Source organism: Gavialis gangeticus, unplaced genomic scaffold (genome assembly GCF_001723915.1).
Source record: "Gavialis gangeticus isolate Ggan-Ray unplaced genomic scaffold, GavGan_comp1, whole genome shotgun sequence".
NCBI classification, from domain to species: Eukaryota; Metazoa; Chordata; order Crocodylia; family Gavialidae; genus Gavialis; species Gavialis gangeticus.
In genome coordinates this window covers 6345300-6364632 of record NW_017729007.1, presented here as the reverse complement: position 1 = coordinate 6364632, position 19333 = coordinate 6345300, and the positions used below count along the sequence as shown (strand labels likewise).

General features: G+C 43.4%; 1 protein-coding gene across 1 annotated transcript in view; it reads left to right on the top strand.

Moving 5' to 3' along the window:
* Window positions 1-1995: 1995 nt before the first annotated feature.
* Window positions 1996-19333, top strand: part of ATP6AP1 (ATPase H+ transporting accessory protein 1) — a 112233-nt gene continuing 94895 nt past the window's right edge. The window contains exons 1-3 of the mRNA XM_019509271.1: window positions 1996-2153; window positions 14169-14295; window positions 14399-14467. Of these exons, the coding sequence (XP_019364816.1) occupies window positions 2041-2153; window positions 14169-14295; window positions 14399-14467 (309 nt within the window). The 5' untranslated portion in view covers window positions 1996-2040. The remainder of the gene's footprint in view (window positions 2154-14168; window positions 14296-14398; window positions 14468-19333) is intronic.

Here is a 19333-nt window from a genome sequence, read left to right as displayed (position 1 = left end):
GAGTGGCCCTCCTCTGGACCCTCTCCATGTTGTCCACATCCCTCTTGAAGTGCGGCACCCAGAACTGGACGCAGTACTCCAGCTGCGGCCTGACCAGTGCCGCATAGAGGGGGAGGATCACCTCCTTGGACCTGCTCGAGATGCATCTGTGGATGCATGACAAGGTGCGGTTGGCCTTCCTGACTGCATCCCCACACTGCCAGCCCATATTCATCTTGGCATCAATGATGACTCCAAGATCCTTTTCTGCCTCTTTAAAAAGAACCCTGCACTCACCGGCTGTTGCCAGGTGGGGGGGGATCCCACTTCCCCCGGCTGCCCCACACCATGTCGGGGGCTCTGTCACAAGCCCCCTGGCCCCTCGCCCACTTTCCCAACTGCCACCGCCCATGGCTGCCCCGCTCACCCCAGCTCTCAGGCTTTAAAAAATAAATAAATAAAAGTCCCAACTCACCAGCTGCTGCCCAAGTGAGGATGATCCCCACTGCCCCCCACACTGCCCAGCGCTGCATGGGGGGCTCTAACACAAGTCCCCAGAAGCCCCAAGGCTGCTGCAGCAACTGGTGAATCAGGACTTTTTTTTTTTTTAAAGGGCCGGGAGATGAGGCAAGTGGGGCAGCCATGGGGGGGCAGGCTGGAAGAGTGGGTGGGGGCTAGGGGGCTCATAACAGAGCCCCCTATGCAGCATGGGGCAGTGGGCAGTAGTGGGGATTGCCCCCCTGCTTGACAGCAGCTGGTGAATAGGGGCTTTTTTTTAAAGAGCCAGGAGCTGGGGTCGGGTGGGACAGCCATGGGGGGGCTAGGAGAGTGGGCAAGGGTCGGGGGCAGTCAGGGGGGCTGGAAGAGCAGGCAGGGGTCCCCCCATGGTCCCCCACACACACTTATGAGCATGGAGTCCAGATCCAGCTCCCTGCTGCAGCAAGCAGGGACTGCTGAATCACCAAAGCTCTCCGAATATTTTCCAAATTGATTCAGAGAGCTTCAAATTGATTTGGACCTTTTAATTGGTCTGATTCAATTTGGGTTCAGAGATTTGGCCACCAAATCAAATCAGCACCCAAAGCTTTGTACAGCCCCAGTTTCTAGTTCTGCAGTTCACGGAATGCTTCTCTGACTTTGTAAAGAGTCAGCATGACTCTGATGTTTAGGATACTACCTAATTAAACAGCTGAAAATGCACATGAATGACTTCAATATAGCTCAGCGCTTGAAAAGGTCAGAGCAGAATTTTAAAATGAAAGATACAAAGGGAGAACATTATTAGAAAGAAGTAATTCCTGTAGTCATTTTGTTCTGTTATGTTTCCAAGTTATTTAAGTCATGCCATTATAGTCAAGACATTATACTTTGCTGTTGACTTTGGGCATTTTTGTTGCGTGGGTCAATACTTTCTCTAAGAAAGGAGAATTGAACAATCCCACATTTTAACTGACAAGTTCCAGACTCATCGTTTTCTCACTCGCTCTTCCTCCTCACAGGAAGCTGCAGTGTACAGATAAACTGAAACTTTCAAACCCGCCAACACCCAAATGTGTGACATTAGCTTCTGCAATGTGTGAAGAAGCTAAACCTGAGGGACAGGGTAATAAATAGCAGAGAAAAAATGGAAATATTGTGCAATTCATTTTTCTTCAACACAAGTAAAGTTTTCTATAACTTTGGGATTTAGCAATTTAGCCAATACTTTATAATGATATTGCAGTGAGTTAGCAAACAGCAGATTGGAATAAATTTAGGCCTCATGACCAATGTCCTGTGGTTGATCAGTTAATAGGTCTGTGTGTAAGATTCAAGGCACATGCAGTCCATGGAATATTTGTGCATATTTTTCCACTGAAAGTTGTGTAAAAATTCTAGCATTCGGGTTGAGCTGATGAAGTGGATGTTTTGAAAGTTCATACTGTTGATGTCAAACAGCTCTGCCTAGCACTCTGGCTGGATCCAGATACTGCAGATTAAACTGGAAGATGCAGCTTGCTTTGCCATATGTTCAGAGTTTTCTTTGCAGCTAGTCAGTCATGTACTAATCTGAGTGGAAACATGGCCAGGTTCTATTCTGTTGCCCCAGTCCAGCTGTTCTGGTACCTCACGGAGCTGTTCAAAGTGGCTCTGGCTGTGGACCATGTTCCTATGCTGCTCTGGTCAACTCAAAGGTAAGAAATTAAAATGTACAGCTGCATTTATTGTGCTAAAAATCAGTTCCATTTCTTTGGCTGTATTTTGATGTGTGTAGAAAATATCAGTTGTGATCATATAATCAAAGGTTGTAGTGATATATATACACAAGTGGCTAAATTAATCCTGGCATTTCCTTACTTTTGCATACCTGACTTTACACCTTCATAATTGTTTTTAATAGCTTTTTTGTACGTATATATGTTGTAGTGTTCATTAAGTTAAATAGCTAGAAGGGCATGCATTTTTTGAAGGTCACAAGAAGTTTCAGTACAAAGGATTTTAATATACTTTTCAACCTGACATGAGACACTTGAAAGTAAGAAGGTTTAAAAGGAATTGCAAGGTCATAAACTACTTTTGACCAGGTTTGGAGGGATTCCAGAAAAGGATTCATGACCTTATTCCAGAGAATAGAGGGAACAGAACTGCCATGCCTAAACTGTTTCTGCTGCTCAGCAGACTTGTATAATGGTGGTTTTAGGTAAATTGTTCTAATCTCTGTGCTCTACTACTTTCCTGCTGTTAATCCTGTCTTTTTAGATTGTAAAATCTTTGGTGCAGAGCCCGTCTCTTACCCTATGTATATAAGCATGTATAATATCTAGTAACATGACCTGGAATCCAGCTGGGGCCATTAGATGCTGCAGTGATAATGATAATTACCTTCTATTTCACTCTGGAAATTTGACATCTTTTTCCCTAAATAATTTCAAACTTTGTCGTGATGGGATGATTTCCCCTGCTGTCAGTAGCCTCCCAGTATTGCTCATCTCTTAATGTTTCTATAAAAATCAATAGCAATAGTGGGGAGGGAATGACTTGCAGGTGATTCAGTAGTGTTGTTCAGTCACAAGTTCCCAGGCAGGTTATAAGGTAAAATGCTCTTGGACGGGGAATAATCCTGCTTCTCAGCACCTTTTGATCACTACAAAGTTCAAGCAGACTTGACAAGTCTGGATAGATGAGACCTGATTCTCTTAGACTTGTAGCACTTCACTAACTCCAGTGGAGTTACCTTAGTTTTACACCTCAATAAAATGAGAAAGGAATCAGGTCAGTGGTTTCTGGGAAGAAAATCAACCTACAACAGTTAGTTGAGCTGGTCTTCTCCACTTTCCTCAAGATTTTGACTCAGCAGATATTATGTGAAGCACTATAAAGTATTTCCACTAGCAGGAGTCAGAATTAAATTCTGTTTTCATACGTAACACTTATATTCTTCTAAATGCAATACTTTAATGAGCAACTGCCTTTGACAGATGAATAAGAGGATGCTTTCTGCATCTCTAGTGTATACTCCATTCCAGCTAATTCATCTTTACATCATTGCTGATTAACCCCACTCTTGACAAATGCCTATGTTTCTCTAAGGTATCTGTGGAAATTGCATCTTTGGTTCCTGAGGAACAGGAAAAATCTAAATACAACTATGAGGCTGAATTAGGTTAGTTAACTTTGATGGTTTCTTTTCTGAAGGAAGGTTAAAATTGATCCTTTGATTTCAGTGGCTTTGACTTCATTCAGAACACTAAAAGTTGACTAATTATGCATCTTCAAATAAAATCTAAGAGATCTAAAAGTGTGCATTTAAAATAAAACTAATTCTGATAACAATTCTTTTTTTCTTTTAAGGATCCAATGTTTCCATTTTCCTGGTTCTTATTTTATATAAACATTATACCTTTTGCCTGTATAAACAAAGTGCTGCTCTTGTGTTAAAACAAAGGTCATTGCAAGATGAGTGTTCAGAAAGCAGAAGTCAGGTAGTCTAGAGTGGTAACAAAAATAAGCTTTGCTTTAGCAAGCAATTAACAACCTGTTCCATGCAGTTTATTCAGGGTAGTTAGCTAGTCTACAGCAAGAAAATCAGGTAGACATTGTGGTGAAAATAGCATTATATTTATATGAAAACAACTCTTCCAGAAAGAAATGTACCTATATCCATGACCTTTTGTATTTTAGGGGAAACTAGCATAATTGGGGATATGTGAGAGGGCACCCCAGGGGCCAATTTAGCAGAGGCACCAGAATCACCCCCCACCACTGTGGAGTCCGTGCCCTGGCAGCCTTCCCATGCCAGAAACTCTGAAACAGTATCTGGCTCCTGCAACTTTAAGAGCAATAGCCAGAGGAGAAGAGCACGCGTGCGAGCAGCAGCTCAGCTAGGAGTGGAGTTGCAGGAAGGAGTAGGAGTACTGCATCCCATTACCTCACAATCCAAGTGCCCCCTGCTGTTGGAACCCATGTCGTTCTCCTCCCCCTGCCCCCACTCTCCTTCAGGGTTTGTCCCAACTATGGTTGTTAGGCCATTGTTTGGGGAGCAGTTGGGGGGGGGCAAGTACTCTGATGTGGGAGAAATTATTTCTGGTGAAAACAAACAAAGTAAAGATGAAAGCTATATGTTTTTATAAATATACAGCAGAACCAATGGTAACTTTAGTTTGCATCAAAAGACACTTCTATATATTTAGTTTCAGTTTCTACATGCCATACTCTAAGACTAGGGACAGAAGTTAGACATAAGCCAGTTTAAGTGATCAGAAGCTGGTTTATACCTGTAACAGAACAGAAGCTCAGTGCACATAAACCAGTTTCAAAATGGCTGAAACAGGTTAAGTAAACCTGGTTGAATGTAGTATCAGACTTAACTGATTTGGGTCAAGTAGTTTATGAAACTTCTGTCCCCTTCCTGATTCAAGTTAAATCACAGTCTCCCAGCATGCTTTGCAGCCCTGGGCTGGGCTGGGCTGTGTGCTCCAGCAGAGAAGGGCTGGCCCTGCTCCTCTGCTCCCTAGCTGAAGCAGCAGTGAGGGTTGGCTGACAAGTGAGTGGAGTGGGCAAACCCAGATGGGGATGCAACCCACTCTGTGGGGGGATGACTGCCCCCACCCCCAGGCAAAAACTGGCTGGGGTTGGAGGTTGGGGGGGAGTTAAACACCCCTTCCCACACTCAAACTTACTGCTGGCTGCAACTGTGGACTACAAATCTCAGAGGCACCAGGAAGCAGGAAGAGGAAGTGATGAGCAACCCTGCAGAGTCCTACTGTTGTGATTCTGTACTACAAATCCTAGAGCAGGGGTGGGCAAAATATGGATCACGGACTGAATCTGGCCCACCAGGCTACTCTATCCAACTCACAGGACCCCTAAAAATGTAGTAAATTAATATTTATTTGCTCTTGGCTGCCTGCCAAAGATTTCACAGATTTCATAGACATTAGGGCTGGAAGGGACCTTAAAGGTCATCAAATCCAGCCCCCTGCCCCAGGGACAGGAACTCAGCTAGGGTCAAAGGATCCCAGCAAGATAAGCATCCAAATGTTTTTTGAATGAGTCCAGAGTAGGTGCCTGCACCACTTCTGGAGGGAATCTATTCCAGGCCTTGGGGGCTCAGACAGTAAAGAAGTTTTTCCTTAGGTCCAGCCTAAAATGGTCTTGGAGGAGTTTATGACTGTTGGTCCTTGTTATCCCTCAGGGCTCTGTGGTGAACAGATGTTCCCCCAGATCCTGATGCACACCCCTTATGTACTTAAAGACAGCCACCAGGTCCCCCCTGAGCCTGTGCTTTTCCAGGCTGAAGAGTCCCATGGCACTCAGCCTCTCTTCATAAGCCCTATTCTTTTGCCCTCTGATCATGCACGTGGCTCTCCTCTGGACTCTCTCAAGATTCTCGACATCCTTCTTGAATTGTGGAGCCCAGAACTAGATGCAGTACTCAAGCTGTGGCCTCACCAAGGCTGAGTACAGCGGGAGGATGACATCCTGAGATTTACTTGAGAAGCATCTATGGATGCAAGTTAGAGTTTGGTTTGCTTTACCAGCTGTGACATTGCATTGGTGGCTTATGTTCATCTTGTGGTCAGTCATGACCCCCAAGTCTCTTTCAGCTGTGGTGCTAGCAAGCATAGCACTGCCAAGCCTATTAGCATGCTGCAAGTTTTTTTTCCCCCCAAGGTGGAGTACCTTGAATTTTTCAGTATTGAATGTCATCAGGTTTATATCCGCCCACTTTCTAAGCTCATCCAAGCCAGCCTGGGTCACTAGCCTATCCTCAGGTATGGACATTATGCCCCAAAGTTTGGTTTCAGCGGTGAACTTGGCCAGTGTGCTTCTGACACCAATGTCCACATTGTTGATAAAGATGTTAAAGAGAGCTAGTCCAAGGACAGAGCCTTGGGGGACACCACTGGTCATGAAACACTATAATGATTCACTTCCGTCAACCACTACAGGGTCTGACCTCACAGCCAATTTCCCAGCCATCAGATTGTCATGTAGCTGAGGCCACAGTTGGCCAATTTTTCCATGAGGAGATCATGGGACACCAGATCAAAAGCTTTTTTAAAGTCCAGATATATGATGTCAATCTCTTCTTCCTCGTCCAGGTGATATGTCACCTGGTCATAGAAAGAGATGAGATTGGTCAGGCAAGACCTACCTGCAACAAACCCATGCTGGCTGTCCCTCAGATGATAGGAGCCAGGGGCAGTAGGACTCAGGGAGAGCTGGCAGCCCCACCCCTCCCCCATCCATTTCCCTGACTTCCTGCCCCCTCACTGTTCCAGCACCACATGGCTCCTGGATGCATCCCTGGACCACAGGAGCACAGGGCCACACCAGTACCCCAGGGTATGTGTGTGTACTCGTAGGGTGAGTCTCACATACATGCCCCACCTTGTACTGCCATACACGCAGACACCCACACCCCTTCACACACCCCAGATACCCTGCTCTCACACACAGCCTCCCACAAACCCCATATCCACACACACACCCACACCTATCCATCCATGAGTGCCTCGTGCTTCCTGAAACTGGGGGGGCACGGCAACCACCTGAAGATGGTGGTGGCGGGGGCATGGTGGCAGCATGTGGGGCCTTCCAGCAGGTGGTTGCAGCAGTGTTGGCAGTGAGAGTGGGGGTGGTGAGCACCAAGTAGTGATCAGCAACTGCCCACAGACACTGCCGGCAGCAGTGGCAGCAGCCAATCTCATGGGGTACATGTGTTGTCAATGTATCCACACACCCCCACAGACATACCCACACCCTTCCTCACATACCCACAGCCCCCCACAATATACAAGAATAAGACTTCATTTTATACAATCTCCTCTGTGCACATTACACAAAAACATGTAAACCAGGACAGAAACATTGAAATCAATTAATGAATGTTGTAGATGTTCGCTTTTTAGCTTCTGGTGGCAAAGGTCAGGGGTTAGTGGGCGGGACTTCTGGTCACAAGATGGCAACCAGGGGGCAGGGCACCTGTCAAGGGGCAGGGCCACCCATGTGGCCCTCAACAGCTTACCAAAACTCGGTAAGTAGCCCTCTGCTTGAAATAATTGCCCATCCCTGTCGTCGACACAGAAGAAAGAGGAAGCCAATACAGCCCATGCTGGTAATGTACCAGAGAGCTGTGCTGTAGCACTCCCTGACTTCTGGCTGGAGCCACTGCAGGTGTGTGGCTGCATTTCCTGAATCAAAGGTAAATGTCTGTGCACTTGTGTCTCAATTTAATTTCTGCTGCTCAGATTAACCTGCAAAGACTGAATCAATTCAGCCTTGGGCTTTTTGACTACCTGTACTTAGCCCTATAGACTAACTAGCTCAGTGAGGCATAAGGTTTAATAGGCTGAAACCTACTTGGTCAGATACCATAACTGGACATTGACATTCCATCACTGACCTCAGAGTAGCTGGTCTTAAACAGCAAAACTTTTGGAAACCAACCTGAATGTTAAATCATGGAACAAATAAATCACTCACAGACGGTTGTGTTAGGTATGGTTTCAACAGAGACTCTGGATTCTTACCCCATTACCTAGACTTGCTTTTAAAATCCTCATATCCCTCAATGGGTTAATTGCTTTGTTTATCCTTTTTGATCTCAATTCAACTTCAACTCTCTCGGCAGTGACCCTTTTCTTTCACACCCCCTTCCCCATCCTTTAAATGACTTTATTCCTTTCTGTTTAGTATTCCTGCTCTCTGCTGTTCCATTCATAGCATCTGATGAAGTATGCTATAGCCTACAAAAGCTCATGCCTCTCTGAACAAGCTAGTCTGTAAGGTGTCACCCAACCCTGCCTTCTACTATTATAGGGCATGGATTATTTGGGACGTAACATATTTCAAAGTGCTCTTAAAAATAGTGTTTCTAAAGCCAAGTAAGTGCTAAATTATTCATATCACATTTCAAAATCTGTCACTAATGTTGTAATTATCATATATACAATTTTCATTAAAGGAATAATGTTTAAGATGCCTGCAATTCTCAACATATACTGGGTGTAAAATATAAAATGAATATGAGATCAATCCTTTCTATAACTTTGGTTCACCAAATATGGTCTTCTATAGTAAGGATTATGTGTACACACCATTTTAAGAACATCCAAGTATTTTCAGCAGCAAACAGGGGGGAGGGGAGGACGGGGATGACTAGATTGTAGTCCATGGGTGACATGATTTGCATAAGAGGGATACTCGCATTGCAAACATTGTATCTGTTCTTAGGAATGTTCTTTGCTTACATTCAATACTAACATACCATGGTTTATGACAACCACCTGCATTATTTCAGGATTGAGAGGTTGAGTTTTATACAGTGAATGCAGGTTATAAGTGACTTTGAGTATGAGTTAATACCAAACACTACAATTGCAGTGTTTCTCCTAGCTTTAAGGGTAAAGGAAAATCTGCTCTGATTTTTAAGCATATAGAAATGATCCAGTGAATACAAAGAAGTTGAGAAATCCTGTGACTTCCTTGGGGACATTTTTTTTTAGAAGAAGAATCAAAGGTGCTCAGCTGCAAGATGACATTTTATATCAGGTCATTGTTGGATTGCCACTCCAAATGTATTCTTTTAGCTGTAAATGCATTGGGCTGCCATGGTGATATTGTACAATAAGATGCTTCAGTACCTTTTTGTAATTCTAGTCCAATAGTCCTCAATTTCCATTCTGCTGCTGCTGCCACTAGCAGTGGCGACATGTAAACTTCATGTCTAGTGGTTGTGTTTAAAGGTTCCCACTGAAATTTTACTAACTATCTGTGGGCATATTTATTTTTGTTGCAGCAAGAAAAAAGCTATATATTGCCAAGTAATCTTCTGCCAGTTGAAAAAGACAACTGAAAAAATAAAATCTATAGATGATTTTATGTGCAATCTACAAAGAGATTATATAAAATTGTAGACTATCCTCCAAGCCTGAGACCCAGGGGCTATTGAAACCTTGGTTTCATTTAAAAATCATTGTCCAAATTCCAATTTTCTCTAAAAAGAAAATGGATTAGATAAAAGCCTAAACATACAATCTGAAAGGTGTTGGGCTAGTATACAGAGATACTGGGAGGGGCTCTGGGCTAACCACTTATTTCCTTTTGCACTAATACCAGCTGGCTTAGACTCCAGCTTGAGTTACCCAAAGTCATTTCTAAGACTGTAAGTAACATTATGTGCAAGGTGTCTCAACCAAGCTGTGAAGCTACCTATTCACAGTGCAGGTCCTATGAAGAAAGAGACTCTAGTACCATGTTTTCAAATGGGATCATGAGCTTCCCAAAACCTTTATGGTGTTTCTCTGTTGACTTAAAGAAAAAAGCATTTGCCATTGTGTTGCTACAAATACTTTAATGCTGTTTCGCGTGTCATGTTATTTTTTGATTTGTTGCAGGTAAAAAAAGCTGTTGAAAAATCCAGTGAATATTTTGCATGATTTTGCTAATGCTTGTTAAGAAATGCATTTTGAATGGCTATTACATAACTGTTGAAACATTTGCTCTTCTTTCCCCCACAGTTCCCATTTCACCATCTTCGCATCACTTAATCCATATTAAATTTCTTTAATAGTAAAAGTGTTACATCTTGTTCATACAAATATAGAATATTCACCAATTCAGTGTAGGGGGCTCCATAAAAATTTTTAGTCCTTGGGGCTTTTTTTTTTTTTTTTTTTTTTTTTTTAAGGCAGGGCTGTCCAACTTCTAAGCAGCCTGGGCCTGCATATCCTTTAGGTAGCAGCAGTGGCGGTCCCAGGCCCTTGGCCTGTACACCACATAGATGCCCCCTCCCTCACTCCATTGCACCATCTGCCTATTACCCACATCCATTGCAGTGTCTCCTGACTGCCAGCAGCACAGTTGTGTAATGGAAGAATGCGTCAAGTATTGTCCCCAGGAAAGGTCCTTCTACAAGGATTTTCCCTGCAACATTTTGTAATGTAAAATAAAACAAAGCAAAAAACACCCTTTCTATCCACTATAATCTGATATTAACCTCTACATCAAATTACAATAAAATACCTGGCTGAATAACAAGTAGTAAATTCTCCATTTGCTATCTATTATCTTGGAAACCATTTTATTCAGGCTAAGAGCACTAACTTTCTCATGTGCTGTTGGCTAAGATGGTTAAATAACTGGGAAATGCAAAATTAAAATTATACTTCTCGTCTTTCCAGAGAGGTTCACAATTACATTAGACAAGGCATTTAGAGACAGATTCTCCCATAGAGTTTATGTTTATTATTTTTAGACTGGAACTATATCTTTCATAATACTATGTATAAAGTTGAAACAAATAGCTGCCAGTGTCAGTCTCAAGCTATCGGTATATGCTTCTATAAAATAAATTACTTAAAATTAAAATTAAATATGCCTGCAAGGGGCAAATCTAGATTAATTTATCTAGGGTCCCCTTCTTCCCAAACTTTGATAATTTGTGAAATGGATCTGAAAAGTTTTTGAAAAATACTAATTTTGCCTATATCTATTTTTAGTAGTTCATTAAGTAGAAGGCTCAGTTCTTCCATCCCAATCCACCTTGCTATGAGATGGGTATTTTGAATGTTTATATGAAGATTTCTCTGGAAACTTTTGCCATGTTATTCCATTTTGTTCCACTTTCTCCTGAAAAGGTCTGTTATGCTTTATGAATGCTTATATGATGCCAAAACATAAGTAGTGTAGCAGGAATTCCATTGCTCACCCCTCACCATGATGGTTGCCTACATTATGTAAGTACTTTGGTGGAAATTCCATAGAGCTAAATTGCAGTGTAAAGATTCAATTTCTTACACATGTCAGTTGCCAGCAAAAATAGGAGCAATGTAATTGGGTCTATTCACTTAATGTTGGGTTAGTGGTCCTCTGTTGGAAATCAACAAAGATCAAATGAAAGATGATAACACATCAGAGTACATGGATGATGGAAATATGACTTTAAGTGGCAATGTTTGAGCCTTAGTCACCATAGTAAATGAGCCAAGCTACTTTACCACCCTCTGCTCAGAAATCAGCTATTGCCCTTTCTGAATCATGCACCACAATTTCATGCTTCTCTTACCCAGCCATTTAGTGATAGACTGGGTGTCTGAAAACCCATTATCTTCCAGAAATGAGAGAAGTGTGCTAGGAGTGATGACTGGGGCACTGCTTCTATATCCTCCTCCCCAAAAGTGCTGTTATCCAAAATGCTTTCCAAGGGCGCTTGTACACGTGATGAAAACTGTTTTTGCAATTTGTCACACTTTACATGTGCAGGGTTTTTTTGTGATTTAAATGCATTTGTTACGTTGCAAACAAACTATATCCCCATGTCATTTAGTTTGCAATGTAGCTACTTATAACTTTGCAGCCTTTAATCTGACAGCTTGCCCCCCAGCTGTGGCAGAGGTGGGCTAAAGGCAGAAGCAGCAAGGGGCCCAATCCTCTTGTGTGTGTGTGTGTGTGCGTGTGTGTGTAGCCTGCCCACATCTCCCATGGCTGGGGGATGAGCTGCCAGTAGGCTGAACAGCCCCTGAGCTGTGGGGGACCCTGGTCCTTCCCTCTGTGGCACTGGCACTCCACCCACCCTGGGCCACTGGTAGTGGGTGGGTGCTGCCTTGGGTCAAAAGCACCCAATCCAATGCTTCTCCAACCCACCCCTGGGCTTCCAGCACCCCACGCACCATCCCTGCTGCCCTCTCCGGCTGCCAGCACACCCAGCTGTCATCCTGCCTTCTTCTGCGCTGCCCCAAAGGCTAGCTAGCCCATTCCCAGGTGGTCCCAGGTGGTGGGAAGGCAGCAGGGACAATGCACAGGGTGCTGCTCCCTGGGCAGGCTCAAGGAAGAGTTGGATCCAGTGAATGCTGCCTCTGAGCTGGGGTAGTACCCACCTGCTAGCAGCCCACCCAGACAGCCCTGGGGGGCACCGTTGCCATGGATGGAAGGACCAGGACTCCCCACAGCTCAGGGGCTGTTTAGCCCACTGGCAGCTCATGTGGGCAGACTCCACTGGAAAAAACAAACCAAAAAAAGCAGTGAGGGGCCCAATACTTTTTTTTTCCATGGAGACTTCCTGCGGCCGAGGGGGTGATCTGTTGGTGGGTCCTGAGCTGTGGGTGGCCCTGGTCCTTCCCTCTGTGATGGTGGCACTACCTAGGCTGCCTGGGTGGGCTGCTAGCAGGTGGCTGTTGCCCCAGCTTGGAGGCAGCACCCAGCCTGATCTAACTGTTTCCCAAGCTGGGGCAGCCCCTGGCCCACTACCAGCCCAAGCCAGGCAGCCCCGGAGGGAGTGCCACCACCTTGGAGGGAAGAACCTGGGCTTCCTGCAGCTCAGGGGCTGTTCAGCCCACTGCAGCTTGCCCCCTGGCAGTGGGAGAGGTGGGCAGGCTCCATGGAGGAACAAAAAAGGGTCGGGCCCCTCACCATAACAATGATGGGAGCCCCTAAATTGAAACTGGGTTTTTAATTATCACAATTAAAAACCTACCATTTCAATTTAAGGTACCAAACCCCCGTCATGTGAACAAATCCCCCAAAGTGCTACTTAGTTCTTCTGTTTGTTTTCAGGAAAGTATGTTAGAGTCTAGTACGAATATCTGCACCACAAAGTTTTATTTTTGTCTGCCAGTAAGTTATAGCAATGAGACCTTGCCATTTGAGAGTTACCAGTTCTGTTGTTCTGTGCCAAATTATTTTCCTGAGGCCATTTTTGAACAGCTGTGATCACTAATCTATTTCAATTTTAAAGCACAGGACAGCTTGTACCCATGCTTCTCTAGAAGGCAAAAGCCATTACAAGGGCCATCACAAGCAAACTGAAAATCCCTGTTGGTTTTAAACTCACAAAGTGATATGACTTTCTTTTCTTTTATTTAAAAAGTCGTAATGTGTCATCAGCTTTGTTTCCAAAGTATCCTATGTTTATCTGATGATTTAATATGGAGGTTTATAACATAGAAGTAATGGAAAAACTGCTTACACCTATTGACAATTTTCTCTAATCTATTCTTGATATCTTTTACATTTTAAAAAGTGCTAAAAACATGGCATTAACAAGGCATGAGGTATTGTGTTTCAATTCATTTTTCTATCCCCTTGCTTTTTACACAATGATTATGTGGTATGTGATCTACCAAGGCACTTGGCTCAGGATATGGATCAGCATATGCTAAACTCCATCCCTGTTCACCCAACGCTTTAAGTGTGTACTGTTAAGCATATATATTTCAATAAGCATATGCTTAAATGCTTTGCTGAATAGAGATGGTTTTCAGAATTGGGTAAACAGTTTCTGTTATCATGAATAGCCTCAGTAGCCACAGTTGGATTACGTAGTGGTGATCACTATGCTTAATAATAACAGTCAAATTGGGACCACAAAATATACATTTTCAAGGGCAGGGAGCCCCACTTTACAATTGTCCATAAGCCCATTGTATAGTGTTGGTACCAAACAATTAATAAGCAGTAATAGGAATAAGTGATAATTCTTAGTGGTCTAAATTTATCCTTAGTATAATTGAACAGACTCAATATGAAAACGTTGCCAATAGGCATTCATCTGCCTAATAGACTGTATCATATTAAACCAATATTGGACCTAATCTTATCCGATCTTAAACTGATATTATACCTAATATTACTTGTGCGTGCCTTTAACTGAAAGAAAAACTGATAACTTTTGCATTAGAACTAAAAGAAAATTATTTTACTTTTAGCTCACTGTGGAATTTAGAAACTACTTTACATGAAGGACACATTATCACAAAGCAAGAGCTGCCTACAGTGCTGCAACCTATTTTTACCCAGAGTTCCAAGAACCTTGTCTTGTTCCTTCAAGATATGGTACGTAATATAATGTGTCTTATCTTGCCAGTACGGAGTGCAACCTGTGCATAAGGAGTTGACATGGCACTTGGTAACCTATACTCTCTTTTTTGTTTTTCAGCTTAGCATAGATGACTTCACATATTACAGTGAATCCTATGGCACCAAAAAGCCATTTTACAATGTGCAGGCAAGTATTTCTCTATCCTAGTCAACCTCACAGCTGTACTTGAAACAGAAGAAAAATAATGCTACAAAAAAGTAACAAAAGGTTATTAATGAATTATACTTAGTTAAGACAGTCTGATGGTTTAAAAATGGTTATTCAGTTTTAACAAATGGATTTTAGTAAATCAATAATTTGCTGCAGCAGCTTTCTTCGATATTACATTTCACTGTATAAAACAACAACAAATCCTATACTAACACTCTAAAGTGACATAATGAAACCCACTTACAAGAATTACTGGACAAAGGAAAATAGTTCTAGGAATAAATTCCTATATCTAGTATTCAAAAGTTAACTTACTTTGTTTCCCTAGTGGTGCACCCAATAATAACTGTGAAGACATTTTATAGCATGTAGACATTTGTCTTGATTTTTCAGTGCAATGATGTGATTAACCATGATGGTTAGACTCCTGGACTCTTCAGCCGATCACCTGTACCACAACAAACTTTACTAACAATACAGAAGATGTAAATGTGTACTTTGGGATGAATACATTATTGGAGTTGCAGTAAAGTGTGACTTACAATCCAATATCTGACTCCTCAGAAAGAGGCATTAAGTCCTTTACTGAGGATGTGTCATTTCCTGTAGTTTCAAATCTAAGCAGAGCTGTGCTTAGTTCATTCAACAGCAAATTTCACTCCTGCTTCTGTGTTGTTCAAGTTGGGTAAATTTTCAGTTCGAAGGTCTGCCTAAGATGTATTCATGCCTGCATAAATAAGACAGATAAGGTTTTCTGGGCTAAAAAGGAACCTGAAGAAGGGTGTTTGTACCCAAAAGCTTGCAGAGAACAATTTTGCCAGCTATTTAATTGGTCTAATAAAAGATATTACATTTACCCATTGAAACTTGTCTGCCTATGTCCTTAGACCAACACGGCTACAACCAACAACCCTAATGCATAAATAAGATGGATTCATGCCTGCAAGATCCTTGTCAGGTAATAATCTTCCTTGATAGGGCCTTGGTACATGTGTACATGTGTTTTCTAGTAGCTAGGGTCAGGAGGGACCTGAACAGATCATCTAGCCTGACCCCTGCCACAAGCAGGAATGAATGCTGGGTTCACAAGACCCCAGACAGGTGATCATCCGACCTCCTCTTGTATTTGCCCAAAGTAGGGGTGAGGACCACTTCCCTGGGAAGTTGGTTCCAGATTCTGGCTACCCTAACTGTAAAATATTGCCTTCTGATCGCTAACCTAAACCTGTTCTCCATCAGCTTATTACCATTGTTCCTCATCACCCCAGGTGGTGCTGGGGAGAGAAGGGCTCTTCCTATTTGCTGATGATCTCCCCTGATGAGTTTGTAGGCAGCCACCAGGTCCCCCCTCAGCCTTCTCTTGCTGAGGCTGAACAGGTTCAGGTCCCTCAGTCTCTCCTCATAGGGCCTGTCCTGCTGCCCTCTCACCAAACAGGTGACCCTACTCTGAACCCTCTCCAGGCTGGCCACATCCTTTTTAAAGTGCGGTGCCCAGTACTGGATGCAGTACTCCAATTGCAGCCTGACCAATGTCGCATAGAGGAGGAGTATCACCTCTCAGGACTGGCTTGAGATGCATCTTTAGATGCATGACAAGGTATGGCTGGCCTTGCTGGCTGCGGTCTGGCATTGGCAGCTCATGTTCATCTTGGAGTCAATAATGACTCCAAGATCCTGTTCTGCCTCTGTGCTTTCAAGAGGGGAACTCCCCAGCCTGTATGTATGCTGTGGATTCCTTCTCCCAAGGTGCAGCACCCTGCATTTATCTACATTGAACCCCATCCTATTCTCATCTGCCCACTTTTGTAGTCTGTCTACATCTAGTTGCAGCCTCTCTCTCTCCCTTCAAGTGTGCCCACCTCACCCCACATCGTAGTGTCATCAGCAAACTTGGACAATGTGCTTTCAACCCCCTAGTCCAAGTCGCTGATGAAGATGTTAAACAGTGAGGGCACGAGGACTGAGCCCTGGGGGACCCCACTGCTTACATCTCACCAGGTTGAGTATGACCCATCCACCACTACTCTCTGGGTGTGCCCCATCAGCCAGTTTTTTACCCATCCAACTGTGTGTAGGCATCAATACCACAGTTGCTTAATTTATTAATGAGAATGGGGTGAGAGACAGTGTCAAAGGCCTTCTTAAAGTCTAGAAAGACTACATCCATGGCGACACCATCATCCAAGGATTTAGTTACCTGGTCATAAAAGGCATGTTCTGAGTGAGGGGTAGCAAATTAACTACAATGCAAATTCTTCCATCCTTTGCTTTTGACCATGACAACATCAGAAGCTACAGGATTTATTCCAGCCAAGAGATGCATTTAAGGAGTGACTTCTTAACAACTTCCATGATGCTGGTAGAAAGGCTGGTCACTCAGACTTCTAACCATGGGCAGATCTAAGATTTTAAAAAGGGAGGTGAGATAGTGGGATGCATCAGTACTATTCAGTTGGAGATAGAAGTAAAAATATCTACTATTTTATAGGACTCTGCATTATTTTGTTATATATCAAGTATAAAACTATACAGCTAGTCCAATAACATATCACAAAAAAACCTTCCCTCCAGAACAGTAAATAGCAACATGACTGAGTAAGATCTATAAGGTGTGGGACTGCAACAAGTATGGCAAGAGTGGCTACAGAGACACATGACTCTGGAAAGTCACTCCTCTGGGAAGCCTTAAGGGGAGCCTTTAAAGGCAAGCCAAGGCTTTCACTGCTGCTGTTGTTTATGCTTCTGCAGGGGGCTTAGGGCATGGAGCTCAGTGGGCCACGCATATGGGAAAACTTCATTTTGAAGAGCATGGTTCAGGCCAAGGTGCTGCTTGACTGCTGGGCAGTTCACTCCCTTACTGCAGTAACCTTGATGTCAGCCACCTAGAGGGAAGTAGGGAGGAGGAACAGGACTTTCCCCACCTGTCCTAAATCCCAGGAGCTGGGCTTAGGGCTCTCTGCCACTTTACCTGTTCCCTGCTGGCTCTGGTACCAGCAATTTGCTCCTTCATTGAAGCAGCCATCCTGGTCAGGTCAAGGGAAGAGCAGATAGGACTTTTCCCCCAGAGTAGCATGTGCTCCAGATCCCAGGAACAATGGCTTTTTTCTAGAAAAATTGAAACTTTCCACAAGAAAGCATTAAAATTTGATAAAGTTCTCATCTGAAAAGATGTGTCAGGGTTAGGATTAAATTTCTGCTCAAAAGGGGAGAGAAGACCAGAATCCCAAACAGCCTGGTGGCTGGAGCACTTGGGATGTTGGAGACTCAGTTTCAAGTTGCTGCAGGACCTGACTTGGATCTGAGTATGACTTGTGCATGCCAGGTAGCAGTTGGCTATTCTAGGATGGGCTTGTCAACAATTTTCTGTGTAGAAGCAATTCAACTTTGTATAAATAATTGAATATTAAGTGTAGTAAAAAGACACTGTCTTACAGTCCTGTTTCAATGAATGCTTAATTACATGAAATGAGATAGCTCCAGCAGGAAAGACTGAGACACATATCCCAAAATAGCTGATAGCTTGGTGGGTGGACCATTCACTATAGAGAATAGCAGGGGAGAGACTTGACCCTGAGTTATACACATCCCATGTGTTTTCTCTGTCTCTCAAAACTGAGAAGTCTTGGTTTCCACACAGTGTAGAATGGAGAAAGCCTCTAAAGTCCCATTGTTTCATGAAATAGGTATATTGTTTCCTGCACAGCATTAATCCTGTGAAAAAGTAGCACATGATCATGTAGATGATCATGTAATTAAGACTGTCATAATTAGATTTAGCAGAATTTTTTATATATGTATATGTATGTATGTATATATGTGTGTATATACATATATATATGTATGTAGACAGCCAAAATCAATGTGTATTTTTAAACATATGTTTCAATTCTTATCAATTTAAATTGTTCAGAATTGTGTGAAATTAAGGGTGTGGGAGTACGTCCACACACATGCACACACATGTATGAACACACGCACGCATGCGCCCACATGTGCCTGCTTCCTCCTCCAACTCAACACACAGCAGGCACAGGGAAAGTTGCTGTGCTGCCAGGTGGGCAGCCTACTGCCCAGCCCCTGTGCAGGGCATCGCCAGTCTCAGCGCCCGCTTTCCTTTGTCACACAGCAGTCACTGCCCCCCACCCCCGCAGCCCCTCCCAGCTCCCTGGCAAGGAAGCCTCCAGCTGCTGCCGCAACATCTGCCCCCTGCAGCCAGCAGTTTGCTCTGCCTGCTAGCTCCCACCCAGGTTTGCAAGGCAGGGCCTGGCTGGCTAGCACCCTGCAGGCACCAAGCTGGGGAGGCAGCAGTGGGGACAGACACACACACCGATGCACAGTGCCCAGTCTGCCCCCAGCCTCCAGCTGCTGTTCAGCAGGAGCCTTCATGTTGCAGCAGCAGCCTATTCTTAGGTCCCCTTTCTATAAATTTTTGTTACTAATGATGGAAATATTTTTCTGTTGGTCTGTGAGTGTGAGGTGAAATTGATGGTTATGGATAAAAATCAAATCCTGCCAAGCCTAATCATAATATATATGCATGGAGGAAGGAAGGCACACATTAAAGTTGCACAGACCATCTTAATTCTGTCATTCCCTAACTTTGGAGTACTGAATTTTGCAATCTTAATATTTGTCTAATGTAGTTTGTGTACACATGTAAGAGAATATGTTGTAGTGGAAAGAAAATAGGATCTTTAAGATAGTATTGGGATCTTTGTGGGTGGCATCTTTTATTAGACCAACTGTAGGCAAGCTCTTGGGTACCAAGTGCCTTTCTTCAGGTCTTTGGGAGGCTCTTTGTAGCACAGAGATCTTCTGAATTGATTTTTGTTTGATCCTACA